The 20596-nt window shown below is 38.3% G+C and overlaps 1 protein-coding gene across 2 annotated transcripts in view; it reads left to right on the top strand.

Annotated features, from left to right (window-relative positions):
* Window positions 1-20596, top strand: part of CNTNAP2 (contactin associated protein like 2) — a 2305108-nt gene that overhangs the window by 1496178 nt on the left and 788334 nt on the right. For both annotated transcript variants that reach the window (XM_030826021.1, XM_030826023.1), the window contains one exon: window positions 18175-18375. In XM_030826021.1, the coding sequence (XP_030681881.1) occupies window positions 18175-18375 (201 nt within the window). The remainder of the gene's footprint in view (window positions 1-18174; window positions 18376-20596) is intronic.

Raw genomic sequence — 20596 nt, forward strand, 5'->3', positions numbered from 1 at the left:
GAAAGTACAAACTCACTGGTAATATTAAGTACACAGAAAAACACGGAATATTATAACACGGTAACTGAGGTGTAAACTACTCATCCTAAGTAAAAAGACTAAATGATGAACCAATAAAAAATAATAACTACAACAGTTTTTGAAGACATAGTACAATAAGATATAAATAGAAACAACAAAAAGTTAAAAAGCAGAAGGATAGAGGTAAGGCATAGAGTTTTTTATTATTACTTGTGCTTGTTTGTTTTTGCAAACAGTGTTAGTTGTTATCAGCTTAAAAAAATGGGTTATAATATTTGGAAGCCTCATGGTAACCACAAACCAGAAAACAAACAATGGATACACACAAAATAAAAAGCAAGAAATTAATTATACCACCAGAGAAAATCATCTTCACTAAAGGACGACAGGAAGGAAGAAAAGAAGGAAGAGAAGACAAAAAAAAAACAACCAGAAAACAAATAACAACTTGGCAAGAGTAACTCCTTACTTATCAATAATAACATTGAATGTAAATGAACTAAACTCTGCAAACAAAAGACATACAGTAGCTGAACAGATGAAAAAGAAAAAACATTTGATCTGTTGCCTACAAGAAATACACTTCACCTGTAAAGAGACACATAGACTGAAAAATAAAGGGATGGAAAAAGGTATATTCCATGCCAATAGAAATGAAAAAAGAGAAAGAGTATCTACACTTATAACAGACAAATTAGATTTCATGACAAAAACTATAATAACAGACAAAGTCAGCATATAATGATAAAGGTGTCATTTCATCAAGAGGATATAACAGTTTTAAATACATGTGCATTTAACACTGGAGTACCCAGATATATAAAGCAAATATTATTAGAGCTAAAGAGAGAGATGGGCCCCAATACAATAATAGCTGGAGAATTGGACACCTCACCTTCAGTACTGGACAGATCTTCTGGTCAGCTAATCAACAAAGAAATATCAGACTTAATCTGCACTGTAGACTGAATGAATGTAATGCATATTTACAGAACATTTCATCCAATGGCTACAGATCACACATTCTTTCCCTCAGTATATGGATGATTCTCAAGGATAGAGCATATGTTAGGTCACAAAACAAGACTTAAAACATTAAAAAAATTAAAATAATATTAAGCATATTCTCTGACCACAATGGAATAAAACTAGAAATTGATAACAAGAGGAATTTTTGAAGCTCTACAAATACAGGAAAATTAATATGCTCCAGAATGACCAGCGGGCCAGTGAGTAAATTAAGAAGGAAATTGAAAAATGTCTTGAAACAAATGATGATGGAAACACAGCATACCAAAAAACCTATGGGATACAATAAAAGCAGTACCAAGAGGGAAGTTTATAGCTATAACTGTCTACATCAAAAAAGAAGAAAAACTTCAAATAGATAACCTAATGATGCAGCTTAAAGAACTAGAAAAGCAAGAGCAAACCAAACTTAAAATTAGTGGAAGAAAGAAATAATAAAGATCAGAGCATAAATACGTAAAATTGAAATGAAAATACAAAAGACCAATGAAACAAAAATTTGGTTTATTGAAAAGTTAAACACCATTGACAAGCCTTTAGCCAGACTAGGAAAAAAAGCTTCAAATAAATAAAATCAGAGATGAAAAAGGAGACATTACAACTGATACCACAGAAATTAAAAGAATCATTAGTGGCTGCAATGAGCAGCTATATGCCAATAAATTGGTAAAGCTAGGAGAAATAGCCAAATTCTTAGACACATAAAACCTAGCAAGATTTAACCAGGAAGAAATCCAAAACCTGAAGAGATAAATAACAAGTAACAACATCGAAGCCGTAATAAAAACTCTGCCAATAAGAAAAGCACAGGACCTGAAAGGGGAAATCTGAAAGCCTTTCCTCTAAGATCTGAAACGTGACAAGGATGCCTACTTTCACCACTGTTATTCAACATAGTGCTGAAAGTCCTAAGCTAGAGCAATCAGACAAAAGAACAAAATAAAGGGTATCCAAATTGGAGTGGAAGAAATCAAATTATCCTTGTTTTCAGATGATATGATCTTACATTTGGAAAAACCTAAAGACTCCACAAAAAAACTATTAGAACTGATAAACAAATTCTGCAAAGTTGTAGGATACAAAATCAACATACAAAAACCAGTAGCATTTCTATATGCCAACAATGAGCAATCTGAAACAAAAAATCAAAATGTAATCCCATTTACAATAGCCACAGATAAAATTAAATACCTACGAATTAATCATAAAGTGAAAGATCTCTGTAATGAAAAATATAAAACACTCATGAAAGAAATTGGGGACACCAATAAGATGAAAAGATATTTCATGTTCATGAACTGAAATAATCAATATTGTTAAAATGCCCATCCTTCCCAAAGTGATCTACAGATTCAGTGCAATTCCTATGAAAATACCAATTACATTTCTTCACAGAAATAGAAAAAACAATTTTAAAATTTATTTGGAACCACAAAAGACCCAGAATAACCAGATCTATCCTGAACAAAAAGAACAAAACTGGAGGAATCACATTACCTGACTTCAAATTATACTACAGAGCTAGAGTAACCAAAACAGCATGGTACTGGCATAAAAACAGACATGTAGATCAGTGGAACAGAATGCATAACCCAGAAACAAATCCACACAGCTACAGTGAATTCATTTTGACAAAGGTGCCAAGAACATACTCTTAGGGAAACAGTCTCTTCAATAAATGGTTCTGGGAAAACTGAATGTTCATATACAGAAGAATGAAACTAGACTTCTGTCTCTCAACATATACAAAAATCAAATCAAAATAAAGACTTAAAGAAGACCTCAAAATATGAATCTACTACAAGAAACCACTGGGGAAACTCTCCAGGACATTGGTCTGGACAACCAAAGCAAAAATGGATTTCTCCAGGACATTGGTCTGGCCAAACCAACCATAGGCAACCAAAACTCTCCAGGACATTGGTCTGGGCAACCAAAGCAAAAATGGATAAATGTGATCAGATCAAGTTAAAAAAACTTCTGCACAGCAAACAATCAACAAAGTGAAAAGACAGCCCACATAATGGGAGAAAATATTTGCAAACTACCCATATGAGATGGTGTTAATAACCAGAATATTATATAAGGAGCTCAAACAACTCTATAGGAAAATTTTAATAATATGATTCAATAATTGGCCAAACATTTAAATAGACATTTCTCAAAAGAAGACATACAAATGGCAAACAGGCATGTGAAAAAATGCTAGACATCATTGATCATCAGAAAATGCATATCAAAACAACAATGAGGTATCATCTCACCACAGTTAAAATGGCTTATATCCAAAAGACAGGCAGTAACAAATGCTGGTGAGGATGTGGGGAACAGGAAATCCTCGTACACTGTTGGTAGAAATGTAAATTAGTACAACCACTAAGAAGCATTCAGAACTTCCTTAAGAAGCTGAAAATAGAACTATCATATGATCCAGCAATCCTACTGATGGGTATATACACAAAAGAAAGGAAATCAGTATATGGAAGAAATATCTTTACTCTCATGTTAATTGCAGCACTGTTCACAATAGCCAAGATTTGGAAGCAACCTAAGCGTCCATCAACAGATGAGTGGATAAAGAAAATGTGGTACATATACACAATGGAGTACTATTCATTCATAGAAAGAATGAGATACAGTCATTTGCAACAGCATGGATGGAACTAGAGATCATTATATTAAGTGAAATGAACCAGGCACAGAAAGACAAACATCACATGTTCTCACTTATTTGGGGGATCCAAAAATCAAAACAATTGAACTCATGGACATAAGAGTGGAAGAATGGTTACCAGAGGCTGGGAAGGGTAGTGAAGGGTTGCAGGAGGAAGTGGGGATGGTTAATAGGTACAAAAAATAGAATGGTAAGACCTTCTATTGGGTAGCACATCAGGGTTACCATAGTCAATAATAACTTCATTGTACATTTTAAAATAACTAAAAAGAGTCTAATTGGATTGTTTGTAACACAAAGCATAAATGCTTGAGTGGATGGATACCTCCTTCTCTGTGATGTGATTATTACACATTGCATGCCTATTTCAAAGTATCTCATGTACCCCATAAATATATATACCTACTATGTACCCAAAAAATTTAAAATTTAAAAAAATTATATGGTTCCAAAGGAGTTATTACAATGTGTAATATACAATTATTACAAAATAATTTGTAAAATGCATCAACAGTAATTGTTTTATCTCATCAAAGTAGAGTTTATATATTATTGTTTGCATATGCTCACAATTACCAAAGAAATTGTTTTAAAATGTCAATTACCAAAGAAATTGTTTTAAAATGTCATGAAACTGGACTTGGGGGACAAGATGGCAGATAGGAGATAGGGCTAATGTGCAGTTCTCACCTGGATGAAGAGAACTATGTGTGGAGACTCACACTGTGATCTGTGGCTCCAAGAACCAACAAAGGAACACACCAGGAAAACCGGAAGGATTCACAGATCCTTTGAAAGAAGCAGCACACTACTACAAATTTCATGAAACAGGTGAAAACTGAGCATTCCCAAAGTGTGAGAGAAGGAAAACCTGCCTTCAAATACACATTTCCACTGGGGGATCTGTAAATCCAGATCATGAGATTATGGAAGAAGGATTTAACCTCTCCTGGAGCTGAAATGGATTTAGGGAGTCACATGAAATATAAAAGTAGAAGAAGCAGCAGAAAATGCCGTGCAGGCAGTCCCAGTCTCCAGCTGAAGCCCAGGGAAGCCATCCCTGATGATATCTTATAGGGGCCCTTGGGGAAGGCAGCCAGAGGAATTGGGAAGTAGTCACAGTGCAAAGGAAACTCCCAAGTGAAATTTGTAGTTGTTTCAACTGGGCACAAATTTTCTCAGGTGAAGTCCAGGAGACAAGCAGGAGCGGCTGCAGATTCAAGCACAGGAGCCACTGCTGATGGAGTGGGCAGATGCAGAGGAGCAAGGGCCATGCTTTCTTTTAGTGGGGAAGTTCATGGCCTCAGGCAAGGTTTTACTGGGGCACTGTAGGAGTGAGACTGGCCTTGCCAACTGCATGGCTATTCCCCACTTCTCTGGTGAACTATATGACACAGCAGAGGCAGCCAAGATGCCTTTTGGAACATAACCCTATTGGCCTTAGAACCACCCTCCATCCCCACAGTGGCTATAGCAAGCCCCAGCCAAGGAGAGGCTGAGCTCAGACCTGCATAACCCTGCCCTGACCTGATAGTATTTCTCTACCCACTCTGGTAGCTGATTACAAAAGATAAACTCTTGGGAGCTTTATGGCCCTGCCCATCACCTGAGAAACTGAAATACTTACCCTGCCAACTTAGGGCAAGCTTGGATCCCTCCACTAATACTGCAGCTGTTGCTCTCTTGAAAACACCACCTTCTGGTTGGAGGCCAACCAACTCAGGCCATTACAGCAACTCATGATAGAATAACCCTGATCCCAGGAAGAAGAAGGTAACACCTAATTCTGCTGCCTATAAGATACTGGCAAACCAGAGTTCCTGAGTGTGTCCACATGAAAACATCACTGCTAGCATAATCATCATTCAAGAAAGCCAGCACACTAAACTTATCTACAACCATGGACTCTCGCAGAGTCTACCTCACTTCCCTGCCACCTCTACCAGAGCAGGTGCTGGTATCCATGATTGAGAGACCTGAAGATGGATCACATCACAGGACTCTGTAGGCATTCCCTAGCACCAGTCTAGAGCCTGGTAGCCCAGCTTGGTAACCAGACCCAAAAGAGCCATAACAATCTCTGCCCTCCAGCTCTCAAGAAGCCCCATCCCTAGGGTAAGGGGGGAAGCACTACATCAAGGGATCACCCTGTGGGACAAGAAAATCTGAATAGCAGATGTTGAGTTTCAGAACTCTCCACTGAAATCATCTACACAAATGAGAAGGAACCAGAAAAGTAATTCAGGTAATGTAACAAAACAAGGTTCTATAGTATCCCCAAAAGATCGTACTAGCTCCCCAGCAATAGATCCAAACCAAGAAGAAATCTCTGAATAGCCAGATAAAAAATTCAGAAGGTTGATTATTAAGGTACTCAAGGAGATACCAGAGAAAGGTAAAAAGAAACTTAAAGATATTAAAACAAGGCCAGGCACGGTGGCTTACGCCTGTAATCTCAGCACTTTGGGAGGCTGAGGTGGGCGGATCATGAGGTCAGGAGTTCGAGACCAGCCTGGCCAACATAGTGAAACCCTGTCTCTACTAAAAATACAAAAAATTAGCTGGGCGTGGTGGCAGGCACCTGTAATCCCAGCTACTCAGGAGGCTGAGGCAGGAGAATGGCTTGAACCTGGGAGGCGGAGGTTGCAGTGAGCCGAGATTGTGCCATTGCACTCCAGCCTGGGGCACAGAGTGAGACTCTGTCTCAAAAAAAAAAAAAGATATTAAAACAAAATACAGGATATGGATGAAAAATTCTCCACATAAACGGATGTCATAAAGAAAAGACAATCACAACTTTTGGAAATGGAAGACACACTTAGAGAAATACAAAAAATGTAGTGTGGAAAGTTTCAACAATAGACTAGAACAAGTAAAAGAAAGGACTTTGGAGCTCAAAGACAAGGCTTTCAAATTAAGGCAATCAGACAAAGACAAGAAAAAAAAAAGGAATAAAAAAGTGAACAAAGCCTCCAAGAAATTTGGGATTATGTTAAATGGCAAACCTAAGTATAATTGGTTTTCTAGGGGAAGAAGAGAAACTTAAAAGTTTGGAAAGCATATTTGAGGGCATACTTGAGGAAAACTTCCCTGGCCTTGCTAGAGATCTAGATACCCAAATACAAGAAGCTCAAAGAACACCTGGGAAATTCATTCCAAAAGGACCATCACCTAGGCACATAGTCATTAGGTTATCTAAAGTCAAGACAAAAGAAAGAATCTTAAGAGCTGTGAGACAAAAGTATCAGATAACCTATAAAGGAAAACCTATCAGATTAATAGCAGAATTATCCCTAGAAACCTTACAAGCCAGAAAGAATTGGGGTGTCATCTTTAGCCTTCTGAAACAAAATAATTGTCAGCCCAGGATTTTGTATCCAGTAAAACTGAGCTTCATAAATGAAGGAGAGATAAAGTCTTTTTCAGACAAGCAAATGCTGAGAAAATTTGCCACAACTAAGCCAGCACTACAAGAAATGCTAAAAGGGGTTCTAAATCTTGAAACACCAAAATAGAACCTCCTTAAAGCATAAATGTCACCAGGCCTATAAAACAATAACACAATTAAAACAAAACATAAGGTATTAAGGCAACACTAGTATGATGAAGAGAACAGTACCTCACATCTCACTACTGATGTTGAATGTAAATGGCCTAAATTCTCCAATTAAAAGCTACAGAATGGCAGAATGGATAAAAATCCACCAACCAAATATCTACTGTCTTCAAAAGACTCACCTAACACATAAGGACTCACATAAACTTAAGGTAAAGGGGTGGAAAAAGATATTCCATGCAAATGGAAACCAAAAGCAAGCAGCAGTAGCTATTCTTTTATCAGGAAAAAACAGACTTTAAAGCAACAGCAGTTAAAAAAAAAGACAAAGAGGAACATTATAAAATGATAAAAGAATTACTCCAACAGAAAAATATCACAATTCTAAATATATATGCACCTAACACTGGAGCTCCCAAATTTATAAGGGAATTATTACTGGACCTAAGATATGAGATAGAAGGCAACACAATAATAGTGGGGGGAAGGGCTTCAACACTCCTCTGACAGCACTAGACAGTTCCTCAAGATGGAAAGTCAACAAAGAAATAAGGGATATAGGCCGACCGCTGTGGCTCATGGCTGTAATCCCAGCATTTTGGGAGGCTGAGGCGGGTGGATCACCTAAGGTTAGGAGTTCAAGAGCAGCCTGGCCAACATGGTGAAACGCTGACTTTACTAAAAATGCAAAAAATTAGTGAGGCATGGTTATGGGTGCCTGTAATCCCAGCTACTTGGGAGGCTGAGGCAGGAGAATCACTTAAACCCCAGAGGCAGAGGTTGCAGTGAGTTGAGATTGCACCACTACACTCCAGCCTGGGCAACAAGAGCAAAACTCTGTCTCAAAAATAATAATAATAATAATAATGGACATAAACTATACTCTAGAACAAATGGACTTAACAGATAGTTACAGAACATTCTACCGAACAACTGCAGAATATACATTATTTCTTCAACACCTAGAACATTCCCCAAGATAGACCATATAATAGGTTACAAAACAAATCTTGATAAACTTAAGAAAATCAAAAATATATCAGATATTCTCTCAGACCACAGTGGAAAAAAACTGGAAATTAACTCCAAAAGGAACCCTCAAAACTATGCAAATATTTGGAAATTAAATCTCCTGTTCCTTAATGATCATTGGGTCAACAATGAAATAAAGATGAAAGTTAAAAATTGAGTTAATTGATAATAGTGATGCAACTTATCAAAACCTCTGGGATACAGCAAAAGTGGTGCTGAGAGGAAAATTCATAGCATTAAATGCTGTCATCAAAAAGTCTGAAAAAGCACAAATAAAAAAATCTAAGATCATATCTCAAGCAACTAGAAAAACAAGTACAAACAATATGCAAACCCAGCAGAGAAAAAGAAATAACAAAGATCAGAACTAAATGAAATACAAACAAAAAAATTACAAAAGATAAATGAAAAAAAGCTGATTCTTTGAAAAGATAAACAGAATTGATAAACCATTAGCAAGAATAACCAAGAAAAAAAGAGAGAAGGTCCAAATCTCAATTAGAAACAAAACAGGAGATATTACAACCAATACCACAGAAATACAAAAGATCATTCAAGGCTACTATGAACACCTTTACAAACTAGAAATCTAATGTAGATGGATAAATTCCGGGAAATATACAACCCTCCTAGATTAAATCAGGAAGAAATAGAGATTCTAAACAGACCAATGACAAATAGCAAAATTGAAACAGTAGTAAAAAAAAAAAATTGCCAACAAAAAAGTCCAGAAACAGATGGATTCACAGCTGAATTCTAATAGACATTCAAAGAAGAATTGGTACCAATCTTACTGAAACTATTCCAAAAGATAGAGAAGGAGGGAATTCTCCCTAAATCATTCTATGAAGTCAGTATCACCCTAATACCAAAGCCAGAGAAGGACATAACAGAAAAGGAAAACTACAGACCAATATTGCTGACGAACATAGATGCAAAAATCCTTAACAAAATACTAGCTAACCAAATCCAATAGCATATCAAAAAGATAATACACCATTATCAAGTGGGTTTCATACCAGGGACGCAGGGATGATTTAACATTCACAACCGAATAAATATGATGCATCACATAAAATAATTAACAACAAAAGTTATATAAGCATCCCAATAAATGCAGAAAAAGCATTTGACAAAGTCCAGCATCACTTTATGATTAAAACCTTCTGCAAAATTGGCATAGAAGGGACGTACCTCAATGTAATAAAAGCCATCTATGACAAACCCACAGCCAACATTATGCTGAATGGGAAAAAGTTGAAAGCATTCATCCTAAGAACTGGAACAAGAAAAGGACGCCCACCCCCACCACCTCTATTTAACATAGTACTGGAAGTCCTAGCTGGAGCAATCAGACAAGAGAAAGAAATAAAGGGCATCAGAATCTGTAAAGAGGAAATTAAAGTTGTGCTGTTCACAGATGAGATGATCATATACCTAGAAAACCCTAAAGATTCATCCATAAAGCTCCTAGATATGATAAATGAATTTAGTAAAGTTTCAGGATATAAAATCAATGTACACAATTCAGTAGCACTGCTATACACCAACAACAACCAAGCTGAGAAACAAATCAATAACTCAATCCCTTTTACAACAGCTGCACAAAGTAATAATAATAATAAAAAAATACTTAGGACTAAACCTAACCAAGGAGGTGAAAGATCTCTACAAAGTTAGCCACAAAACACTGCTGAAAGAAACCATTAATGACATAAACAAATGGAAACACAACCCAATGCTCATGGATGGGTAGAATCAATACTGTGAAAATGACCGTACTGCCAAAGTCAATCTACAGATTGCAATTTCCATCAAAGTACCATCATTATTCTTCACAGAACTATAAAAAACAATCCTGAAGTTCATATGAAACCAAAAACAAGCCTGCACAGCCAAAGCAAGACAAAGTTAAAAGAACAAATCTGGAGGCATCACATTACCCTAATTCAAACTATTCTACAAGGCTATAGAGACAAAAACAGGATGGTACTGGTATAAAAATAGGCATGTAGACCAATGGAACAAAATAGAGAATCCAGAAATATAGCCAAATATTTAAAGCCAACTGATCTTCAACAAAACAAACAAAAACATTAAGTGGGGAAAGGATACCCTATTCAACAAATGGTGCTGGGATAATTGGCAAGTCACATGTAGAAGAATGAAGCTGGATCCTCATTGCTTAACTTATGTAAGAAATCAAGATTGATCAAAGACTTAAATCTAAGTCCTGAAACCATAAACATTCTAGAAAATTACATCAGGAAAGTTCTTCTAGACATTGACATAGGCAAAAAGTTCATGACAAACCATCCAAAAGCAAATGCACCGAAAACAAACGTAAATAAATGGGACCTAATTAAACTAAAAGCTTCTGCACGGCAAAAGAAATAATCAGCAGAGTAAACAGACAACGCATAGTGAGAGAAAATCTTTGCAAACTATGTAGGTGACAAAGGACTAATCTCCAGAATCTACAAGAAAAATCAGCAACATAAAACCAATTCCATCAAAAACTGGGCAAAGAGCATGAGTAGAGAATTCTCAAGAGAAGATGTACAAATGGACAACAAACATATGAAAACATGCCCAATGTCACTAATTATCAGGGAAATGCAAATCAAAACCACAATGAGATACCACCTGATATGGTGGTGCTGCTGTGTCCCCACCCAAATTTCATCTTGAATTGTAGTTCCCATGATCCCCAACCCAGTGTTGTGGAAGGGACCAGGTGGAGATAATTGGATAATGGGGGTGGTTTCCCTGTTCTTGTGATAGTAAATTAGTTCTCACGAGATCTGATGGTTTTATAAGGGGCTTTTCTGCCTTTGCGTTACTCTCATTCTCTCTCTTGCTGCCCTGTAAGGAGGTGCCTTCCACCATGATTGTAAGTTTCCTGATGCCTCCTCAGGAAGGAGGAGGAGTCAATTAAAACTCTTTCCTTTATAAATTACCCAGTCTCAGGTATTTCTTCATAGCAATGTGAGAACAGACTAATACAGTAAATTGGTACTGGGTAGTGGGGTGCTGCTGTAAAGATATCCAAAAATATGGAAGCAACTTTGGAACTGGGTAACAGGCAGAGACTGGAACAGTTTGGAGGGCTCAGAATAAGACAAGAAAATGTGGGAAAGCTCGGAGTCTTGTTGAATGGTTTTGACCAAAATGCTGATAGTGATATGGACAATGAAGTCTAGTCTCAGGTGGTCTCATATGAAGATGAGGAATTTATTGGGAACTGGAGTAAAAGTGACTCTTGCTATGCAAAGAGACTGGTGGCATTTTATCCCTGCCTCATTCAAGAGGAAGCAGAGCTTAAAAGTTTGAAAAATGTGCAGCCTGACAATGAGATAGAAAAGAAAACTCCGTTTTCTGGGGAGAAATTCAAGCAGGCTGCAGAAATTTGCATAAGCAACAAGGAACTGAATGTTAATCACCAAGACAATGGGGAAAATGTTTCCAGGGCGTGTCAGAGACCTTCACAGCAGCCCATCCCATCACAGGCCCAGAGGCCTAGGAGGGAAAAATCTTTTGTGTGTTAGGCCCTTGGGACATGGTGCCCAGCATCCCAGCTGCTTCAGCGCCAGCCTTGGCTAAAAGGGGTCAAGGTACAGCTCAAGCCATTGCTTCAGAGGATGCAAGCTCCAATCCATGGTGACTTACACATGATGTTGGGCCTGTGGGTACACAGAAGTCAAAAACTGAGGTTGGAGAACCTCCACAGAGATTTCAGAGGATGTATGGAAATGCCTGGATGTCTAAACAGAAGTTTGCTTTGCTATAGGGGTCTAGCTCTCATAGAGATCCTCTGCTAGGGCAGTGCAGAAGAGATATGTGGGGTTGGAGCCCCCACACAAGACTTTGGACTTGGACCTTTGGGTTAATGCTGGAATAAGCTAAGACTTTGAAGACTGTTGGAAAGGCGTGATTGTGTTTTGAATTGTGAGGTCATGAGATTTGGGAGGGGCCAGGAGCAGAATGGTATGCTTTGGCTATGTCCCCACCCAAATCTCATCCTGAATTATAGGTCCTGTAATCCTATGGGAGGACCAGATGGAGTTAATTGAATCATGGAGGCAGTTTCCCCACATCTTGTTGTTGTGATAATAAGTTAGTTCTCACAAGATCTGATGGTTTTATAGGGAACTTTTCCTCCTTGGCTCAACTCTCATTCTCTCTCCTGCCACCCTGTGAAGAGGTGCCTTCTGCCATGATTGTAAGTTTCCTGAGGCCTCCCCAGCAATGTGGAAATGTGAGTCAATTAAACTTCTTTCCTTCATAAATTACCCAGTCTTGGGTATTTCTTCATAGCAACATGAGCATGGACTAATACACTACCTTACTCCTGCAAGAATGGCCATCATTAAAAAATCAAAAAATAACAGATGGCGTGGATGTGGTGAAAAGGGAACACTTTTACACTGCTGGTGGGAATATAAACTAGTAGAACCACTTATGGAAAACAGTATGGAGATTCCCTAAAGAACTAAAAGTAGAGCTACCATTTGATCCAGCAATCCTACTACTGGGTATCTACCCAGAGGAAAAGAAGTCATTATATGAAAAAGATACTTGCACACACATTTTTACAGCAACAGTATTTGCAATTGCAACAATATGGAACCAGCCTAAAAGTCCATCAACCAATGAGTGGATAAAGAGAATGTGGTATATATACACTATGGAATGCTACTCATCATAAAGAGAATGAAATAATGGCATTGGCAGCAACCTGGATGGAGTTGGAGACTATTATTCTAAGTAAAGTAACTCAGCAATGGAAAACCAAATATTGTATGTTCTCACCTGTAAGTGGGAGCTAATCTATGAAGACATGAAAGCATAAGAATGATATAATGGACTTTGGGGGAAGGGATGGGGTGAGGGATAAAAGACTACATATTGGGTACAGTGTACACTGCTCAGGTGATGGGTGCACCAAAATCTCAGAAAACACCACTAAAGAACTTAACTATGTAACCAAAAACCACCTGTACCCCCCAAAAATACTGAAATGAAATAAAAATTTAAAAATTTTGCTTTCCCAGAAAAAAAAAGACAAGACGTTATAAAAAAATTTTAATTACTTTATAAAATACATGCATATGTGCATGTGTATTTCTTTTCAAATCTTTCCAAAATATAATTTTATTGAAGAATAGTATATCAATAAATAAGTTAAAGCATGCTACTTTTCTGCTCAAAATCCTCCAATGCCAACAGCTGTTTGTTTTCCTTTGACTACAAGCCAAATCTCTTACTATGACACAGCAGACTGCTGGTCATGCTCGTCCCATGCCCATCCATCTTTAACTCCCACTTCTTCCTATTCTTCCTTCTGTCACTCAGTGACCTCTTTGTATACCTGAATGATGCCAGGAGAATTCCAGAATTAGAACATTTGCATTTGTATTTCTTCTGTCTGGAATATTTTCCCCAGGCATTCACATGGCTTGCTGGATAACTACCTTATACATTCAAAAGTCATTTTCTCAGTGAAGCCTTTTGCAGATTTTGCTGTATTTGAAAAGGCACTCCCCATTCACAGGGTCTATACTTCCCTTCCTTGATTTAGCTTTTCCCCCTGCCATTATCACTGGCAAACTATATATAGTGGAGGGCGTAGAGGCAGGAGGAGCCAGATCACAGAGGGACTTCAGCTGTTTTAAGGACTTGACTTTTGCTGGAACAAGACCCGCTGCCATTGAAGGCTTTGAGCAGAGTATCAGAATCTCACTTATATTTGAAAAACCTCACCCTGACTCCCGTGTTGAGTGTAGATGTGAGGAGGCAAGGGTGGAAAGCAGCAGACTGGTTAGGAATCAGGATGGCTTTGACCCTAGTAGTGGTGGTGGGTTGGCAGGAGGTGTGTTCAAATTTTGGAAATACACTGAAGGTAGAGCAGAGAGAGAGAGAGAGAGAGATGCTTAATTTTAATTATTTTGCTCATGATCTGTTTTTCCCCCACTAGAATGGAAGAATATAAGCTCCAAATTTTTTTTTAATTTTATTGAATTTTTAAAATAACTTTGAGACAGGGTCTTGCTGTGTTGCCCAGGCTGGTCTTGAATTCCTGGGCTCAAGTGATCCTCCTACCTCAGCTTCCCAAAGTGCTGGGATTACAGGCATGAGCCACCACACCCAGCCCAAGCTCCAAAAATGTACAAATGCTTATTGCACTGTGGTTTCCCTAGATACATTCCCTAGATCTGTATCTGTCATATTGTAAGCACTCAATAATATTTGTTTAATGGATGGGTGTGTTACAAAACAAACATATAACAGATAATGCATAGGGGTTTGATAGAGAAATGTTTGTGGTGAGAGGGGCAGAAGTAGAGTTTAGGGCTGAGAAGTCACTAGGAACACATCAGTAGAGACTCTTCAATTTCAGTAAATAGGTAATATTTTTAAAGTTATTGAAGTTGTGTAAGATAGAGACTGTAAATGGGTGATCATTTGGTTTTATTTGCTCAAATTAATGCTTGCCTTTATGACCATTATATTGAAAAGACGTTTATGACCCTTTAAAGAAGACATCAGGTTAGAATGCTATTCCATGATGAGTCAAAGAAAGATTTGGAGTATTGCTGCAGGACAAGGCTCTTGATAGAGATTTGTGAGAAAAAAATAAAAAATGGAAGCAGTGTCAGACACTTGAAAGTTTTATGCCAGAGGCTGATTGCAACAGAAAAGATAAAAACCAACCTAATTTAATTAATGTGTCTTTAATTAGGTGAAGGTAAATCTGCAGGTCTGGACACAAATGACAAACAGTTTATTGTCAGAATCATGTCAGAAAGTGACAGAATTACTAACATATGGTGTGGCTTCTTTGCTTATCAGAGGAACTAAAGGAAGGCAGTTACAAAGAGCCTAAAGGTAAAACTGGAATATATTTATTCTACAGAAAATATATTACTATGGGGGACATTGTAACTGAACTTTTCTAATTGATTCAAGAAGAGCAAACTGGAAAGTGCTCTAGTAGGGAGGGATGTTGTTATAGATGAAAGGGATTTAGAGCCTAGAAGATGAAGTCACTTGTCTAGAGTCTCACAGGATAGTCCTGGCCAAGCCAGAACTGGGACCAAAATGACTTCAAACTGTTCCTAGATTGAGTAGCTTGGATCTATTTAACTTTTACTTTTTTGTTTTTATTTTTTTATTTTACTTTAAGTTCTCGGATACATGTGCAGAACGTGCAGGTTTGTTACATAGGTATACATGTGCCATGGTGCTTTGCTATACCTATCAACCCGTCACCTAGGTTCTAAGTCCCGCATGCATTAGGTATTTGTCCTAATGCTCTCCCTTCCCTTTTCCCCTACCCCCCAACAGGCCCTGGTGTGTGATGTTCTTCTTTCGGTGTCCATGTGTTCTCATTGTTTAACTCCCACTCATGAGTGAGAATATGTGGTGTTTAACTTTTGTTAATTCCTTTTTCTACTCAACCAATATTTTTTGAAGCCCTATATGTGCCAATTATTGTGCAATCTCTGCTTTCTTAACAGACTTTAATGTGGGGAGACAGACTTTAAAAAAATAAAACGTGCGCAAGTAAAGGGGAGATGAACGCTAGGGAGAAAATTAAAGCAGGCGGGGGAGGCAGAGAGCAGCTGTAGAATGGGAAAGGAGAGGCTGGAGCTGGAAGAGAAGAAGGAGTGGGTCCTGAGGGTGCCGAGGAAAGACAAAGGAAGCAGCAGGTGCAGAGGCACTAAGGAGGGACCCTGCTGATGTGTTTGAGGAATGAAAGGTCCATGTGGCTGGTGCCAAATGAGCAAGGAGGGAGGATTGGCATGTGAGGGCATAGAGGCGGGAGGAGCCAGATCACAGAGGGACTTCAGCTGTTTTAAGGACTTGACTTTTGCTGGAACAAGACCTGCTGCCATTGAAGGCTTTGAGCAGAGTATCAGAATCTCACTTATATTTGAAAAACCTCACGCTGACTCCAGTGTTGAGTGTAGATGTGAGGAGGCAAGGGTGGAAAGCAGCAGACTGGTTAGGAATCAGGATGACTTTGACCCTAGTAGTGATGGGGGGTTGGCAGGAGGTGTGTTCAAATTTTGGAAATACACTGAAGTTAGAGCAGACAGGATTCATTGGCAGGCTGGATGATGAATGCAGAAGAAAGAGAGGTGTTTTCTTCTGCAGAAGAAAGAGAGGTGCTCCTGGGTTTTGTCCTGAGCACCTGAAAGACTGGAGTTGCCATTTACCAAAATAAGACCAAATGAGGCAGAAGTTCAATAAGTCCCTTTTAATCTATAGCACGCTCTCTCTTGCGCTCTCTCTCTCTCTCACCACTTCTTTCCTCTCTACCCCCTTCCTTTGCAATTTATCAGTTGATAAAACTATATTGGTCTATAGAGTTTCCCATGGGCATGGATTTCATGGAGTATTTCCCTGTGTGCTATTTAATATGTTCCTCTCTCCCTTATAAATTCTGGAAATCCACAGTTAGGTCTATAAACTTGGTCAAATTCATGCTTGATTTTTATCGATACTACATTACACGTAACATTGATTGTGTATTTTCATCCAAAGGTGCATCGTGTCTGGTTTCACTTGTAGTTATATTAGCAGCCATTGATAATCATTGCTTAGATCCTACTAAATTTGTCAGAAGTTAGGAAATGATGATACTCTAATCCTATCATTTATTCTTCTTCTTTGAGCTGAAATATTTCCATAAAGACAATATTTGATTTCATTAAGGTTCCTATAACAAAGAAAGGCCAAAGGCTTGATCCTTCTCTTCATTCACCAATATTCAAAATAATGAGTTGGTTACCTAGCATCTTCCAAAATTAAACATTTTTAACAATTTTAATAAAATTAAGGATTTAAATATGTTTGATATGCCTTAATCCATTGCAGAATATTCTTGTTGATGTTCAGATTGGCCCATCTTTGGCCCTGGGTGTTTTTGAACTGCCTTCAGTCTCTAATTGCTTCTTTTTTTTCTACTGGGATATGTTCCCGGCTCATCTTTCATCTTGCACATTTCCAGCCGTAGAAGCCATCATTTCTCCAGGGATCCTAGTTTTGTCTTAGAGGAAATGGTATTTAGTGATGACAGTCTGGTGCACGAGGTTAGTCCTTGTGTAGGAGCTTTTTCAGTGCACAGAGGCAAGACATATGCCACATTTAAAATTAGATAACATTATCTTAGGTTCTTAGTGATGCTTCTAACTAAAATTTAAAAGTATATGGAGCTTTTATTTAACCTTATCTATTTTATATCTGCTTCTTTTCTCGCACTGAAATTTTCAGGGTCAAAATCACCAAGATAATTAGTCACTTGCTTTATTCCACATGTATAGAACATTTCAATAGCAGAGAATGCAGTGTCTAATTTTGCCTAAAAGGTCAGGGTGAAAAGAATATTTGTTGACAAGGTGAGGATACATATTCTGATTAGAGCAAACACCATGTAGGAAGACTCAGAGGCTTGAAAGAGAGCATAGTTCATTTAGGGAAGAGAAAATCCAGTTCCACCAGAGGAATGATGGTGACAAAGTCAGGAAGAAGTTGGGACATAATGAGCCTGATATTCAATGCTGCAGATGTTAGAGATACAACCAGATACAAAAGCTTTTTTTTTCTTTTTTTTGCCTTGTTTTCAGGAGGTATCTTGCGTTTGTTTTCAATAAAAATATTACTTTCTTACTTTGTCCTCATAAGCAGAACTTACGGATGAGCAAAGAGCAGGGGGTTTTAAGGACTGCTCTCCTCAACACTGTTCTACACCAGCTCAGTAAAAAGACCATTTAAGTGTGGCTCAATTATTTTCTGACATTTGGAGAAGCATTTGCATACTAATGATCCAGGGTCCTGGTTGTTTTTCTCCCCACAGAGGACAAAGTGTGGACCATAGTGTCTCATGACTTGCAGATGCAGACGACTGTGGTCGGCTACAACCCAGAAAAATACTCTGTGACACAGCTCGTTTACAGCGCCTCCATGGACCAGATAAGTGCCATCACTGACAGTGCCGAGTACTGCGAGCAGTATGTCTCCTATTTCTGCAAGATGTCAAGGTTGTTGAACACCCCAGGTAGGCTGAGAATGGAATGTTACTTTTAATTACTATCTCAGCTGGTGCTTGGAATGACCTAAACAATCCAACAGGTGTGGTTCATTATCTTATAGTCCAGTCTTCAGTAGGAAGGAAGCTGTAAATAAGTAAAATAAAATCATTTGGCTTGTTTTCTGTGGAATGAAGCTAAGAAAGAATGCTTTTGAGGAAAAAATAGTCCATTGTTTTAAACTTAGAGATTTTTAAATTTTATGTGCATATATGTTTCTAGTGCTTAATTGTCAGTAGTGGCTGTGGGACAAAGTTTATCGGAGCTCCTTGAACATTCAAGCAATTCCCTTCGAGAGCTTCGGGTGTCTTTATTGTAAAGATGAAAGCATTCTAAAAATTGTCTACAGCCGAATAGGATATCGAATAGCGATAGAATTTAGAGCTCTTTCTTCCCAGTAGTCGCTTCACAGTACCTGTTTGTCTCAAGAAGTCTAGCCTGATTTTTTTGTTTTCGTGATGGCCAACTTTTAGCAATGTGCTAGTGTGTGTGTGAGTGTGCACATGCAAACACACATATGTGGTGCAAGACTGTGTCAGGGGTGTAGAGAATAGAGAGATTCCAAAAGATATACTGGAAATAACTTTATTGCAACGAGTCCCATATGCTCTGGGAGTCTTGGCAGTAAATTCGAGACATTGTCAGAAAACTGCATCTCTGTGTCTGTAGTAAAACACGGTGGAAATAAGTCAAAGAAACATGAGTTCATAACTTCCAACCTTACCACTTCCCAAGTATGTGACTTTGGGCGAGTTAGTTGATCTCTTTTTAAAATTTTGCCTTAATTGACAAAATTGTATATGTCTATCATGTGTAATGTGTTATGAGATATATATATATATATAGTGCAATGGCTAAATCAAACTAACATATGCCTTGCCTCATACATTTATTATTTTTTGTGAAGCAAATACTTAAAATCTATGCTTAGCAATTTTCGAGATATAATAAATACATTGCTATTAACTGTAGTCACCATGTTGTGCAATAGACCTCTTGATATTAAGCCTCAGTTTCCAGTGTCTTTTTCTGTCAAGCAGAAATTATAATGCCTACTTCAGGGTGATTGGGAGGATTTCATAAGGTAATATACTAAGTACTTATAAGACTTGATACACTTAAGGACATGATAAGTAGCAAGTAGTATATTGATTTTTTTAAATCGTGTTAAGCAGCTTTGTGCTATGTCAGAGACCAATGGGCTGTTGGATGCCCCAAAACAGCAATGAATTGAAAGCAATGTTATAGGGAGCAGTTTACAGAGAAGAGTTATAAGCAAACAGTGATACGGCTCCGATGACTAAAGGAACACCGGAGTTCTTAATCTCACGCAGAATTGGATAAAACGACATGGACATACGTGGAGTGGTTTTAAGGAGAGGAGAGTTTAATAGGCAAGAAAGAAGGAAGGAAGAGAAAAACTGCTCCCCCATACGGAGACAGAGAGAGAGAGGGATTCCAATGAGAAAACCCCGTGTGTGGTGGTAAAGTGGCTGCTTATATGAGGAGGATGGAGGAGGTGGTACCTGACATGCATAGGGCTCAGGGAATTGGTTTGACCAGGCATGTTATTCATGTAGCCCAGGGGGAAAAACCGGCCCTCCCACCCTAGCCACCCTAGCCTTTTAATATGCAAAGGCACGATGCCATGATGCTCTACCCACATGGAGATATGTAGGTGCGGCCATGTTGCCAGGCACATGTGAGGGCAAGGAAGAACAGGGCAGGAATCGCCATGTTTGGGTGGACCCAGTTTCTAATGGCTGGTATTTGCACATCAAAGCTTGCCGTCCTGGCTCGAACAGCCAGGGCTTTCCTGCTAGACAAGAAACATTTTTGGAGCTGCTTTAAAAGAAACAAAAACTTTCCCAGGACCCCTTTTCCCCTTTATCTGTCTAAAATAATTTCTTAATAATTTCTCAATAACTCCTATAACGATAGTACACAATATTGTGAAAATGCGAGTGCTTTCTATGTGCAAAGCCTTGTGCTAGGATTATAGACAGAGTATCCTCTAAGAAATAAGGTTGGAAAAGAAGGGTGGGAGTAAACTGGGAAGGAAAGTAAATGCTGTGCTGTGGTGGAGTTGGGACTTCATCCTGAGGGCCAGTACTTCTCAGATTTTAGTGGGCATTACAATACCTGGTGAGATAATAAAACCTTGTTTCCTGGGCCCCATTTCCTGAGTTT

The sequence above is a fragment of the Nomascus leucogenys genome, chromosome 13 (assembly GCF_006542625.1).
Source record: "Nomascus leucogenys isolate Asia chromosome 13, Asia_NLE_v1, whole genome shotgun sequence".
NCBI lineage: Eukaryota > Metazoa > Chordata > Mammalia > Primates > Hylobatidae > Nomascus > Nomascus leucogenys.